Raw genomic sequence first — 15,542 nt, 5'->3', positions numbered from 1 at the left:
TCCTACCTAACCTCGGTCAGGTGGAGAGATGGTGGTTACAGGGGAATTAGGAAGGGGAAGATAAGGGCAGATGTTAACCCCCCCGAGGGAAATTAGTAGATACTCAAGTATCACTCTGATCCGGACGAAAGCGCTTGACGCCTTGACTGGATCACATCCCTTAGGTCTTGCCTACCTCCCTTTGACCTACCCGCAGGCGTGGGAGGAGCGCGAGTCGCGACACTAGCCTTTTGTGCTCGTCTCCAAAAAGTTCAGAGGGCGAAACCGGGGCATCGAGAAGAAAGTCCCTTTCTTTCCTCCCGATATCTGCCAGGTTCACCCACAGATGCCTCTCTGTCACTACCATAGCCGCCATGGATCTGCCCATAGCAGAGACAGCCTGCTAAGTAGCACGGAGAGCGAGATCCATGGTGCGGCGCAACTCAGCTACCTCATCAGGGCTTGGATGGCAAGGAGGGAGTTTTGAGAGAAGATATCTCACCCATAGAGAGATAGCTGGCTAGCGTCTCTTCTACCGGGGGCATCCTCTCATAGCCGTTTTCGCGCATCGCCTCGATGTTGGCATAACTGGTATGCTGGAACCGATGGATGCGTGAGGAAAACGGCCTCTTCCATTCCTTCTCGATCACAGTATGGAGATCAGGAAGGAAAGTGCTCTTCGCCCAAACAAACAACGCATAGATCGTGTGTGTCATCGGGTGTCAAATAGCGATGACACGGATGCACACATCTTCTAAACGCTTTGCTAGTGCTCGCCATAATGAATGAATAGGGATCGCTCTTACCACGGAAATGCATGCTTCAAACAAAACAGTCAGTGAAGACGAAGAAGAGGATGATGTGTTCTCCCGGCACCTATTTATACTATAGTCACACCAGTAGTGATGTCATGGCTGTCGCCGGCCAATGTATTGTTGGTGTTTTTTCAATGTATGCTTCAGACACGGGTCACGACGAGGCGTTCCCCCATAGCGACCCCTAGAGGACGCAGTTCGAAGTTCCCATGAAAGGGAACCTCACATTATATCTATCTGCTCGTGTCAACTGAGTTCATGTGACCCACAGGGAGAAGGGCGACACAGGTGCCAAGAAGAAGAAAAAGAAACAGAAGAAAAAGAACAAAGACAAGTCCGGAGGAAAAGATGCAGCACAGGATCCGCTGGCCAAAGTGAGTGTGTTTGTATGGCTCTGTGTTTGACACAAGATTGTTCACATCTAGATTACCTTTGCCTTGTATTTCAGCTTATAGCAGTATCAGCCTGAAATGTTATATTGGTACATGACCTCTTAAGTGTAGTTTTTCTTTACAAGGGCTGTCCCAAATTCGTGGCCCACTTGTGTACAGTTAAAATATTTTAATTGATATCTATATTTTAGTGCAGGAAATACTATGAATACCATGGTTTTCTTTAAAGTGTTAATTACTGTCTGATAATATGGCACCATTGTTCTATTTTTGTTTAATTTATTTTTTTACCCATTTTCACTTGTCTTTGTCTCTTCCTTAGGTGAACTCCCTTCCTGCGGAAAAGCTACAGGAGATCCAGAAGGCCATTGAGCTGTTTTCGGTGGGACAGGGTCCGGCTAAAACCATGGAGGAGGCCACACGGCGCAGTTATCAGTTCTGGGACACTCAGCCTGTTCCTAAACTTGGTATTGATCATGTGTTCCATTATACTTGCAGCATGTTTTTTTTTTACTTCAATATTTAAAGTAATCTGCTTTCTTTTTAGAACTATTCTTTGATCTGACATCACTTATTTCTTTTTAGTAATGCAAATTTTCAGCAGTACAACATCTGTTTTCTTGAGACTCGTGACTTGTGGCACAGTGTGAAGTTTCTGATGACAGAAGTCTGATTTTTTCTTTTTTTTTTTTTTTTTTGTAGGAGAGACTGTGATGTCACATGGCTGCATTGAGCCAGATAAAGACAACATACGAGATGAGCCCTACAGCCTCCCGCAGGGCTTCACCTGGGACACTCTCGACCTGGGAAACCCTGCAGTGGTACGACACACGAACCACTAAATCTCCCCTTTGATATCTTATACATACAAATATGCAGCTGTAAACAACTCAGTCTTAAAGCTGTTTTCTGTTTCCTCTCTCTGAAGCTGAAAGAGTTGTACACTCTCCTGAATGAGAACTATGTGGAGGATGATGACAACATGTTTCGTTTTGATTACTCCCCTGAATTTCTGCTCTGGTAAGAAAGTTTGGCTTGAAAAGTCTTCCCAAATTTGAGTGAAATGGTGTTTGTCTTTGAATTGCTAGCTATCTGTTTATATCTGTATTTTTTTTAGTCTAAAAGTTAATTGAAATGTGTCCTCGTCTCTCAGTTTAGCTGTACTCTGTTTTCGTCCCAGGGCTCTGCGTCCTCCAGGCTGGTTGCCTCAGTGGCATTGTGGGGTGAGAGTGAACTCTAATAATAAGCTAGTTGGTTTCATCAGTGCCATACCAGCCAGCATCCACATCTATGAAATGTAAGCATTCATAAGTGTTTTTACATGTTGGTTTAAATGCACTAAAATCAGAATGTAAGTCCAGAAACACCTCAGCTGCCTCTAGTGGCAGTAGCACTGAGCTTTCAAACTTGCCGTGAAGCCAGCCATTACCCTCTGCTTATTCAACATGGGTCAAATGAATGATTAAAAGGATAGTTCACCCAAAAAAAAGACAATTCTGTCTTCATTTACTCCTCTCAAGTTGTATGTGTTTTTTTTCTTCTGTTGAGCACAAAAAATATTTTGAAGAATGTTGGTAATCAAACAGTTGATGGTAGCTATAGACTTCCATAGTATGGAGGAAAAAAATACTTTGGAAGTCAATTGCTACCACTTTTTTGGTTGCCAACATTTCTCAGAATATCTCATTTTGTGTTCAGTAGAAGAAAGAAACTCAGCTACAAGTTTGGAATGATCTGAGGCTGTTTATATATTTTTCATTTTTCAGTGAACTATCACTTTCATGAATGTATTTATGGGAAAAAAATTACTTAGCCTTTCTCTTTATTTATTCCTTCCCTTTCTAGCTTGTACTTATTTGAACAATGCTTGAAACTTGGTATTACGAGCACTTCATGTGGCTGTTTGCCTCTTTAAGAAGAATCGCTTTATGTATTCCCCAGTTGTAAGTCGCTTTGGATAAAAGCGTCTGCAAAATGACTAAATGTAATGTATGAATATATCCACAGACAGCTAATGACCGCCAGTACATCTGAAAGAAAAACATTCTTTCTTTTGTAAGGCTAATCAAACTATTCAATGATTATAAACTATTATTTCTAATTTAATTATGTATAACTGACCATTTTTAAGAAAGACTGTTAAAAGATTAACATTTTTACTGACCATTGTCACCAATCACATGAATGCAATGGTGTATCAGAGGCATTTAAATTAGTCTACACAGAGAGTGCTTATGTTGGTCACTCAGTTCCGTTGTTGACCCATATCTGCTCTTCGATTCCTCCAGAGAGAAGAAGATGGTGGAGATTAACTTCCTGTGTGTGCATAAGAAACTTCGCTCGAAACGAGTGGCTCCGGTACTCATCAGGGAGATCACCAGACGGGTCAACCTGGAGGGCATCTTTCAGGCTGTGTACACCGCAGGTGTGGTGCTGCCCAAACCAGTGGGCACCTGCAGGTAAGACACACATCTGCCCTCTTTTAATGTACAGGTGCGTCTGTGCAGAGTGAAAGGTAGCATTAGGCTGCGTTTACACTGGCACAAAAAATCCGATCTTTCGCTCACATCTGACACAGATCGGAATTTGTTGCACACGTGTAAACACAAAAACCCGCGTGAGATCCGATTTTTTTTGCATCCGATCTGAGCCACTTCCAAATGTGGATTTTAATCTGATACACATCTGATATCTGGACATCCGACCTACGTCTAAACACACATATCCGATTCACCACAGAAGCTCATAAAGATTTTTAATGGTGTTTTAATGCCGGCGTGCTGTATGCGCTCGCATTTTATTGAGATGGAAACTTTTTATAGGTAAGAAATTGCACATTCAGGACATTTTGCACATTTTGTAATTAAACCGACAAGCTTGTTTGCAATGCTTCACAATCGCTCGCTCGCACGTGGGTGCATGCGTTCGTTCGTTCGTTCTCTCTCTCTCTCTCTCTCTCCTTCGGCCATTTAAAACCCGAGGGTCTACCATGTGCATAGTAAAGCGATCACTGCAGACAATCCTTTTGGGTGGAAATTAATGTAAACAAAGATATCGGATACCAGTAGTGTCTAAAGTGAATGTAAACAGACGTGCCAAAAAATCGGATATGGCCAAAAGATCGGATCTGTGCATTAAGACTTGCAGTGTAAACGCAGCCTTAGATGGGCTGTTGGGTGGCAGATGTGTTAGGCACTTTCGCACCGGAGGAACCTTTTCATAGTTCCTAGAACTATTGGCGGATGTTCCCGCTTTTTGTCGTGTTCACACTGCAGGAACTAGGAACGTATTTAGTTCTAGGAACTCTGTTTGGGGGAACTAATTTAGCTCCTACTTGAGAGTAGGCACTAAAACAGTTCTATAAGAACTATCAGTGACGTAAGTGTACGCTGATTGGCCAAACACATACAAAACACCGGCTACGCGGCATTTTGAAAATGCCGTCTAAAAATATTTACTCCATGAACATGGAAAACAGTGATGATAACAGCATTTACCTGTCTGCAGCATTGTTCTTTTCTCAGCCTCGATGATAACACTACAAGTTGTCATAGGAGATTTAGTCAGATTTTCACGCTCTTTCAATCGTGTAAATTGTGCGTTTACATTCCATCTCTGCTATCACGAAACCCAGGACACGCAATAAAAACAGCTCCGATCACGGTGTCATCCATTCACCGATTGCTGACATTTGTAAATGCCGAGAATAAAGAATTTTTTTTGTCTGCCGCTTCAGACTTCCTGCTGCCGGTGCGAATGCAATCAGGAAAACGGCCCTAGGGAGAAACTGGTTCTCTAGGAACGACCTTGCTGTCTAGTTCCTAGAACTATGCGGTGCGAAAGCGCCTGTTGCTAGCCTCGAACTCCTCCCTCTGACACAAAATGACCTTGGTGCATAAAGATGCCTTATTCTGCCACATTTTTTTATTTATTGTTTTTTTTTTTACTAAAAGTATACAACTTAGATTTTAGTGAATTTGGAGTGAAATAATACTTTTAGTCAGCAAGGATGCATTAAAGTTATTTAAAACTAACAGTAAAGACATTTGTAATGTTATAGAAGATTTGTGCTGTTATATTGAACTGTCTATTTATTGATTTCTGAAGGATCATGTGACACTAGACTGTAGTAATGGCTGCTGAAAATTCAGCTTTACCATCAGGAATAATTTACATTTTAAAATCTTTTCAAATAGAAAAAATAATCAGTTATAATTTGACAAAATCACTGTTTTCGTGGTGAACATAAAAGGCTTCTTACGAAAACATAAAAAAAAACTGTACCAAGCCTGAACTTTTGAGAGGTAGCATATACGACGAAGTTCCCATAAACATTAAAATCTCAATAAAGTGTTATAGAGCTTTATTTTGTAATGACTAATAACTCCTATTAATCCAGCCTGATGTAGAGAAGTAACAATTATCAAATGACTCGCATGGCACTGTATCACACTAATTGCCTTGCTTATTTGTATGGTAGATACTGGCACCGGTCCTTGAACCCACGAAAGCTGATTGAGGTGAAGTTCTCTCACCTGAGTCGAAACATGACTATGCAACGCACCATGAAGCTCTACCGACTGCCAGAGGTGTGTGCCAGCCTGCTTCCCTGGGTAATATCTGGGTAGTTTTCTTTTTTCCTTATTTTCTTATTGCATGTTTCTCTGCTGTAGGCTCCTAAGACTTCAGGCCTCAGGCCGATGACTGTAAAGGATGTGCCAGCAGTTCATCGCCTGCTGAAGGAATACCTGAGTCTGTTTAACCTGGTTCCCGTCATGAGCCCTGAGGAGGTCCAACACTGGCTGCTTCCTCAGGAGAACATCATTGACACCTTTGTAGTGGAGGTATTGCACTCACTGAACCCTATGGCATGTATCATCCTAGTGATCTCAAACATGAAAGTGTTAATGAAATCGGAATGGACAATCAGTTTATTTCTGCAAAATATATTTGATGTGAACAGCTTGTCCTTTATATCATTGTAGAATTCAGACGGGAAGCTGACTGACTTCCTGAGTTTCTACACTCTGCCGTCCACCATCATGAACCATCCTGTGCATCGCAGTCTGAAGGCTGCGTATTCCTTCTATAACGTACACACCACCACCCCCCTGCTGGACCTGATGGGAGACGCTCTCATCCTCGCCAAGTCGGTCAGTCAGTGAAAGCATGTTTGTGTATGAATTGGGGCTGCAACTAATGATTATTCTCATAATCAATTGTGTTCAATGAATCGAATTAAAACTCACAAATTTGCATTTATATCCCAAAAGAAGTAAAATAAAATCCTGCCCAATGTTGTCTTCGAAACAGTGTGCCACCAATGAAAGTGAATGTAGTGATTATCTATGAAGGCTGCGATATACATTGTGCAAAAAAGGGTTAACATCTAAACATTACATCCTAAATCTTTTTTTCCTGTGCGCAGGCGCAATTAATTGATAAGTTTGTTTAAGGGTGGGCAATATGACCAAAATCTTATATCACGATATGAGTAATTTTATTTAATGATAACGATATATATCACACTATAGCCAGCAGCCACATCACCCTGTAGCCCAAGACTGGTTGCCCACTGAAGCTAAGCAGGGTTGAGCCTGGTTAGTACCTGGATGGGAGACCTCCTGGGAAAGCTAGGTTGCTGCTGGAAGAGGTGTTAGTGAGACCAGCAGGGGGTGCTCCAGTACAGCGATGGGGACACTATACTGTCAAAAAAGCACGGTCCTTCGGATGAGATGTTAAACTGAGGTCCTGACTCTCTGTGGTCATTAAAAATCCCAGGATGTCCTTCGAAAAGAGTAGGGGTATAACTAGGGCTGTGCAAAAAATCGAATGCCATTTTCATGCTCATCTCGTCAGTAAAGCCGGTTCTGTGATTAGTAGTAAATCACCAGCAAGTGCTTTCAGATGGAGCAGCATTTACTACACAGAGCCGATTAAACAAGAATAAGGAACTAATTACAAGCAATTAGACAAAAAAAAAAAACTACAGTAACAAATAAATAAGAAATGCTACATGCATTGTGTAAAGTAATCAAATGAATAAATACACTGCGTGTACTTCTGTGTAAATAAAATATATCTATTTCTTCTCATTAAAGTTACAAAAGTGATTTAGTCAAGAGCAGTGAGAGATTTTCTCTCTTTTGTTGTTTGATTAACATGAATAACAGACAGCAGGAATATTAGACTGCTGTCACTTTAAAGGGGTCATATGATGCGATTTCAAATTTTCCTTTGAAGTGTTACAAGCTCTTGGTGCATAAAGAAGATCTGTAAACATGGATTAATTACATTGCTGTCTATGGGAGGGTCAGAGAGCTCTCAGATTCCATCAAAAATATCTTAATTTGTGTTCCGAAGATGAACGGAGGTCTTACGGGTTTGGAACGACATGAGGGTGAGTAATTAATGACAGAACTTTTGGGTGAACTAACCCTTTAAGACCTAAATTACTGTGTTTACAAGGAAACTGGCATAGATGGACATTTTGACACAGTACAGAGGTGTTTGTATTTAACCATTCAAGGCCTATAAAGCAGCAAAAACTATCTCTCTGACAGTGCTCAGAAACAGTCTCTCAGACAGCACGCATATAGTGAAATGACTTCTCTTTCGCTGCTGGTTGCATTTCAGCCGCTTAAAATCACTTGTTTTTAAACCGCAATGCTTAAAAACGCGTGCAAATGATTTCGTTTTTTTCACAGCAACATCAAGTGAGCATGTAACCATGATAGTCCAAAATCTACCGGTGGACAAATTTCTACTGGTTAATTGTGTGCAGAGCCGATCCTCCCTATACGCAAAGTACGCAAGCTGCCTAGTTTCATTCATTCATTCATTCATTCATAACTCGTCATTCATAACCCCCCCGGCTCTGATTGTGTGTACCAGTATATCGCCCACCCCTAAGTCCGTTGTTGATTTTCATTATCCATTTTCAATAATTAGCCTTAATTTGAGTTTACTTATAGTTTTGGTGTAAATTTGTTGCTAGAAGTGAGCTACAATTTTTTTTTGTCATTTGGAAAAATTATTCATAAATGAATTAATGTTGTTCTAGCAGTGAAGCATTTAGACTACCATCTGACTGACTAACGTCAGTTTGAAGTGTGTAACTGACAGGATCTGGAGCATAAAACTTTGAGCAGATTTATTAAAGCTTTTCTTGTATCATTGCCCCTTCAGAAAGGATTTGATGTCTTTAATGCACTGGACCTAATGGAGAACAAGACATTTTTGGAGAAGCTCAAGTTTGGCATTGGAGATGGAAACCTGCAGTATTACCTCTACAATTGGAAATGCCCCAGCATGGGGTCAGAAAAGGTAAAGGTTCTCAGATGTCATAGACATGACTGAAGAATAAAATCAGTCCTTTTTTAGTCGGTCAAAGTCAAGTTAAGTTCATTGGCTTGTACACTAATTTAGCATTGACAAGTTAATTCACTAGGTGGCCATAGTGCTTCACAATCTGGCTCCCAAAGCACCTAGGTGTCACTTTGTGTGGTTTTCCATTGATTATTTTTTACATTACATTTCTTTCATTTAGCATTTTATTTCTTTATTTGAATTCAATGTGTAAAAATCCTAGAAGTTTAATATACAGCTTACTGAGCTGCCATAATTATTTATTTATTTTTTAGGTGGGTTTGGTTCTACAGTGACCCATTCCACCATCCATAATCTGTCTCTCGCATGACAGCGAGGCGGATTTATGACATCACGCACTGACCACCTGACAGATGCTACCAATGGACTTCCTGCTTCAGGAAGGAGTATTCACCGGCCATTTTTAAGTTTGAACTTTGACCTTTTGGACCTGCACTACTGCTGCCAGACTGAGAGAAGATGTGTTTTCTTCTCTTCTCTCTTATTTCTCTCTTTCCCTCCCTCACTCTTCTTCTTATTCTCTCTCTGCGCATGGACCTAAAGCCATTGTAATTACCATCATCAGAGATGAGGAACCTTAATCTGTTATGATTGTTAACAACAATGCGCACACACACACACACACACACATACATGCTCATAGGTAACAACAGACAAGCTCATGATGAACCCTGATGCATAAGTTTTGCGCTATTCGCATCGGTAGATTCAACTCGTTCAGTATAACATGATTTTACTCTCCCTATCCAACGGGAGGTGCTTTTTGCAGAAACATGGATGAAAATGTTTATTTCCTCAGTGTTTTAGAAAAGAACAGACAACTATCAAAGACACTTGAAAATTCCAAGAGAAAAAAAACAGCCAGTGAAATCATAAAAATCCCAAGTGGACATGACAAGGGCTGCTGTCAATGATTTTCCTGTGGGCATTCTCTCCTTCACACATCTTAAACTGTTTGTTGCCATGTCTCTACTTTCTTTTGACAAACGTTGACCAACTGACGGGTGCGGTACATGGCAAACGAGATGTTTTTGTCCTGGTTTTGCTTTGTCATTGCTTTTAATCTCTCCTCTAATCAGTTTATTGCTTATTTGTCTCTAACTGCCTGTGATCCCCTTTCACTGTATTGCCAACAGAGAAGCACCGTCTGTTTTCCAGAAACGAGACGAGAAATACCATATAAGATCCACAAGTTGACAATGGATGGAACATTAATGTATACCTGGCAGATTAGGGAGGGGGATCATCATAAATTAGCAATAATGATGGTGTTTTTTTGAGGAAACGGTTTGGATTGGGGTGGGTGGGGGAGCTAAAACATGGAGTTAAGAATGAAATGTGGTGATTTGTGTCGTGGAAGATAGATTTTGCCTGCTCATAAAGTTGTACAGCTCTATAAGGATTGGAGAGGATCCTGACTGTATTGTAACTCTTATTTCCAGCAAATGGAAGCGGATTGATGTACCAAATCAGTACAGTTTTATGAGTGACTGGTAGTATCTATTTAAAGTTGTGGTTTTCTTGAACATAGTATGGGTAATTTGAGGAAACTGGCTGTGGAAAGTACAATGGAAGCAACTGAAAACGGGTCTTTAGGTTTTTATGATGGAGTGAAAGATGTCAACATGTATTAATTTTTTTTTTTTTGTGCTAAATAAAAAGTAGCAGCTGCTGTGAATGGTTGGGTTTTGGTTTGTCATTTCTTAGTTTGGTCTCGCATTGTTTCACACGTAAATGCAAATCTTTTTCTTTAATGCTGCTATTCCCTCTGCACATGTGTTTTTCGTTCTTGGTGTAGGAAATTTTAAGTTTAGCCACCACCAAGACCAGTCAAACCTCAATAAGTTCAACAACATGTTTTGTTCTTTTAATGCCCATGAGTACAGCAACGTGAAACATTTGTCTTGTAGATCTGTTTATTATAGACCCTTGAATCAGACTAGTAGAAACTGCCTGATTTATTTCAAATTCTGCAACATACACTAAAAGTTTAGAGTGTGTAATTGCTTCTAATGTATTGAAAAAAGTCTCTCTCTCTCTTTCTCTCTGCAGGTGAAGCTTGTGTATGTAACTGTTAAAGAGTTTTGCACTCTGTCCTACAGATTCAGACTTGGAGCAGGAAATGCTGATACTTGAAAGCTTAGCGAGGTCTCCGCTGAATCACATTGACACATTTAGAGAAGAAATTAAATGTGCATAAATGTTTATAGCTGATGTTAAACTATTGTTAATTTCCTGACCGATTTACATCTAACCACCGACAAAAGCTGTAAACGGTCCCACTGTCATCTGCTCACTGGCTTCTAACAGGAAGTGATATATATTAACACACAGTTTGTGTGTGTGTTAGTGTTTTGACAGTGCAGCGTCTGAAATCAAAGCACTTCTACACCTGCCATCTTTGCTTTAATTCCTCTCTTCTGTCTGACAATCATGGCCAAACTTAAAATGACTGATCATTTACAGTAATACTGCTCCACTGTCCACAGAGAGGCTGGAGGCTACACATGGATGTAAGTGATTCTTGATTTGTTCTTATCTGACTGAAATTTCACTCTGTTATGTTGTGTGTATAATAAATAGGCTCTATGATTAAACGCTTACTCTTTTGTACAGTTTTGTTCAGGGTATTGTTATTTTTAAGCTTCTGTCATCTTATATTTGAAAGGAAAAATGAAACCAAAAATGAAAATCTTCTGAGAATGTACCTTCAAGTCATCCAAGTAGATGTTTGTTTCTTCAGAACAGATTTACAAGATGTAGCCTTACATTACTTGCTCATCAATGGATCCTCTGCAGTGAATTAGTAAATTAATCTGAAGCAGAGGACTGATCATACCAATATGAAAATTATACTAATATTATCTGCTATTTGCAATTGTCTAAGGTTAGCCAAACATATTAGATTTATACATTTTTCAACAGAATCACTGGAGTGAAGAATTCACATTATTCTTAAAGCGATAGTTTCTGTCTGCCTCATTCTGTCACCCTCACGTCGTTCCAAACCCGTAAGACGGTTGTCACAAATTATGATATTTTTGATGAATCTTGCTCCATAGACATCAAAGGAACTACCACGATGTCCCTGCTACGTTTCTGTGCCTTGACCGTGGTAGTTCCCTTGCTGTCTATGGAGGGTCAGAAAGCTCTCGGGATTTCATCAGCAAGTATATTACTACTTTTAAACAAAGAAGCATACAGATAGTCTTAATATACCTTTGTCAGGTTCTACTCTTCAGCACAATGGTAACCTCAAACATAGGGTAGAGTGGGGGAAAACATAAGGTACGTTTTTGTTGTTGTTATACTATGCTGACAAGAGTAATGTAGAAGTACTCACTGTGAAGCTTGCACTGGCAACATACCTGAGAGAAAATGGATTTCTCCGGTAAATGATCTAATTTTCAGCAGTAAGAAAATAAGTGTATTAAAGCTTGTTGTTTTACAGAACATCACAGTTATATATGGTATGAGAATAGTAAGGCATGTAGATAGGTAATATGTGTTTTTAAAGAAAAATTTAATTATATTTTCATAATGAAGTTGTTGTTTTTTTTTAATTCAAACCTAGTCTGTGGGGTAAAACTCCCCCTAGCCACTTGCTTCCCACTATAACCATGTTCTGAGCATCACGTCTTAATTTTTTCCCATCAAATATAATCTAACTAGGTGGTTGAATTAAAATATTTTGGACTTCGTTTAAAAATTACCTCAGGTTACCTCATCAATAGTCCAGAGATTTGAGACCTTATTTAGCTTGTTTTGTATGGAGCTTATAATATGACAAAACTAATTGAATTTGTATTGTGTAAATTTGAATTATTGACAAGTGTCATTTAACAAAACTGAATATTATGTGGCATTTAACATGGTTCTGAATTAGATTTTTTTTAACTTGAATATTAAACATTTGAAATTTAACACAACTGAATATTTTTATGGCAGAGTTTTAAAGACATGTATTTTCAAACAGCAATTTTTTTTGTTCTAAAATCTTAGACGGCAAATATCCAGTTTTTAAAAATACAATACAGTTTTCAAGATGAAGAGGAAATTCGGAAGATCAAATTCAATATTCTAAAATTCAATACGCAGAAATTCAGATTGTAGAGAAAGTAGGTCAGAGGCAGAGCCATAGAAAGAGGAAGAGTAGATGATCCCCGAAAAGTCAAACGATGCATTTGGGCCAATTAGTTTTCTGGCATGAGCGTGCGGTTCAAGATCTACCTTATCATGAATCGCCCAGAAGTGATTCTTAAACATTTGTGACCTTGGAGCACAAAACCATGCAGTCTTAAGTCGCTTGGGTATATTTTCAGCAAAGCGGAGTCCAGCCCGGAGTCGTCACATGTCCTTCCGGATGCTCCGTGTAAAAAGACAGTATAAGTCATTATAAACCATAATTATGTCCCCACTGGATCCAACGAATGCCTCGTTTATAATGGGTTTTCATGTTTTTGAATCATCGCTCTGGCCTGACAGGGCATCATCACAATATGGCAAGGGGCGTAACATTTCCGTCTCACGCTTGAGGTATTCGGCCAATCACAACGCACTGGATAGCTGGCCAATCACAGCACACCTCGCTTTTTCAGACCGATGAGCTTTGTAAAAATCGATGCGTTTCAGAAAAGCGGGGCATAGAGGAGAAACAATAATGTACAGTATGTGGAAAATAATGTGTTTTTTTAACCTTAAACCGCATAAACACATTTCATTACACCAAATACACAAAATAATGTTCTTTTTAGCAGCATCATATGACCCCTTTAAGTAAAGCTCATGTTCCATGAAGATATTGTGTAAATTCCCTACCGTGAAAATATCAAAACTTAATTTTTGATTAGTAATATGCATGGCTAAGAACTTCATTTGGACAACTTTAAAGGCGATTTTTCCTCAGTATTTAGATTTTTTTGTACCTTGTCAGATTCCACATTTTCAAATAGATGTATCTCGGCCAAATATTGTCCCACAAACCATACATCAATGGAAAGCTTATTTATTAAGCTTTCAGATGATGTATAAATCTCAATTTCGAGAAATTGACCCTTATGACTGGTTTTGTGGTCCAGGGTCACATTTATGGTTTATATACTTATGTTAGGTTAGAATTCTCAGCATACATAAATATGATTTATTTATTGAATAATAGAAATATAGAGCATTTCAGTCACTGAACATAGTCAAGTGAGTATTTAAAAGGTCAAAGTTTACATTTTTAGAGCATTTTTGGAGAGAATTTTCAGTTTGAGTATATAAGGTTGAAAATTATCAAAAATAATTTGTTTTCGTGTCCCAAACCTATCTTGAGTAACAAAAGGGCCATTTGGAATTTCTGAAGACAGAAATGCTGATAGTCATCAAGGTCTGTAGGCCAAGATGTACATACTTTGGGGGTCTGCTAATTGTCACAAATTTAGCACGGTGTGGAGAGCGGTTGATTGCTGATTGGTCAGTTTATATGTCTCACATTTGGTCAAGGAAGGGATAAAAAATGGCAATCTCTCTTCTTCACTGGGGCTCTCTTCTTAGGTCTCTCTCTGTCTCTGTCTGTCTCTGTCTGTCTCTCTCTGTCTCTCTCTGTCTCTCTCTCTCTCTCTCTCTCTGTCTGTCTGTCTCTCTGTCTCTCTCTCTCTCTCTCTCTCTCTCTCTCTCTCTCTCTCTCTCTCTCTCTCTCTCTCTCTCTCTCTCTCTCTCTCTCTCTCTCTCTCTCTCTCTCAACATTTTACATGCTGGGTACAATTAACCGTATAAGTTTTATCATCCTTGATCTATTTTGTATCCAATTCAAGTGTAGCCATAATGAAATACTATTATTAAACCATTTATAACCAATAATAAATGATGTGCTAACTAGTCTTGATTCAACATTAACATTGATGTGCTACCTATACAATATAATCAATCAAAAGCAATGCTCTCCCATAAATTTTGCTTTTGTAACGGCTTATTTCCATCATTGGTTTAAGTAGTGGTGAGTTCTTTCGTCATCCAGCAGTCCTACAGTCTGAATCACTGTAGTTAAACCACCCTTACAGGTATGATATTTAGCTGAATATATCAGCTGGATGGCAGAAACAGAAGTGTAACCTGATGTTGGTGTTTGAGTATATTGATCAGGATCTGACCACAAGATTTATTTTGGAAAATCAGTTTTTATGTATATATTATTTTACATTATTATACATTATTTTATGTATGTCACCTTCAGTTCTGTTGTTTGATGCTTTTATGATTGCATTTTACTAGTTAGAAAGGCTAGACTTAGAAACTGGTTAGAAATGAAATCCACTTTTGCAGAGCAAAACCACAGGGGTCATATGATGCTTTTTTAAAGATCATTATTTGGTGTATTTGGTGTAACAGAATATGTTGACATGCTTTAATGTTCAAAAAACACATTATTTTTCAAATACTGTACATTATTGTAGGTCCTCTATGCCCCGCCTCTCTCAAACGCTTCGTTTTCTACAAAGTCCCTCCTTCCGACGCGCGCAGTCTGCTCTGATTGGCCAGCTGACCCAGTGCATTGTGATTGGCCGAACACCGCAAGCACTCGTCGGAAATGTAACGCCCCTTACCATAATCGCGAGCTTCAGCTTTCAAAATAAATGTAAAGACAGAACCAGAAAGGGGAACAGAGTCGCGTGACAGACAGTGATGAAGCTGGTCTCTCTCACTCTCTCTCTCTCTCTCACACGCACGCACGCACGCACACACACACACAGGATGCTCAAAAACTCCGCATTTGAACAGTCAATAGCAAATACTTAAACTAGTAACAAAACATACTTACAGTAGCTGATTCAGAAGCGCCAGATTGTCATAGCAAAGTCAGAATTACCTCCTCTCCTAGGTTCACGAAACGGTCGTCCATAAAATGCATTGCTGTTCTGTTGTAAGTAATCTTAAAGATTCCTAAATGCATCTACTTTCGGAAGGCCAAATAAAGTGCTTTTGC

General features: G+C 39.3%; 1 protein-coding gene across 1 annotated transcript in view; it reads left to right on the top strand.

Moving 5' to 3' along the window:
• nmt1a (N-myristoyltransferase 1a) overlaps positions 1-9,195 on the top strand; it is a 17,068-nt gene extending 7,873 nt beyond the window's left edge. Inside the window, exons 2-12 of the mRNA XM_016441642.1 lie at positions 1,066-1,168; positions 1,509-1,653; positions 1,889-2,007; positions 2,115-2,206; positions 2,367-2,483; positions 3,475-3,645; positions 5,667-5,775; positions 5,860-6,030; positions 6,172-6,339; positions 8,375-8,512; positions 8,830-9,195. Coding sequence (XP_016297128.1) covers positions 1,066-1,168; positions 1,509-1,653; positions 1,889-2,007; positions 2,115-2,206; positions 2,367-2,483; positions 3,475-3,645; positions 5,667-5,775; positions 5,860-6,030; positions 6,172-6,339; positions 8,375-8,512; positions 8,830-8,850 — 1,354 coding nt within the window. The 3' untranslated portion in view covers positions 8,851-9,195. The remainder of the gene's footprint in view (positions 1-1,065; positions 1,169-1,508; positions 1,654-1,888; positions 2,008-2,114; positions 2,207-2,366; positions 2,484-3,474; positions 3,646-5,666; positions 5,776-5,859; positions 6,031-6,171; positions 6,340-8,374; positions 8,513-8,829) is intronic.
• The last annotated feature ends 6,347 nt before the right edge of the window (positions 9,196-15,542 follow it).

The sequence above is a fragment of the Sinocyclocheilus anshuiensis genome, unplaced genomic scaffold (assembly GCF_001515605.1).
Source record: "Sinocyclocheilus anshuiensis isolate Anshui unplaced genomic scaffold, SAMN03320099.WGS_v1.1 scaffold419, whole genome shotgun sequence".
Lineage (NCBI taxonomy): Eukaryota > Metazoa > Chordata > Actinopteri > Cypriniformes > Cyprinidae > Sinocyclocheilus > Sinocyclocheilus anshuiensis.
This window is presented reverse-complemented; position numbering and strand designations above follow the sequence as displayed.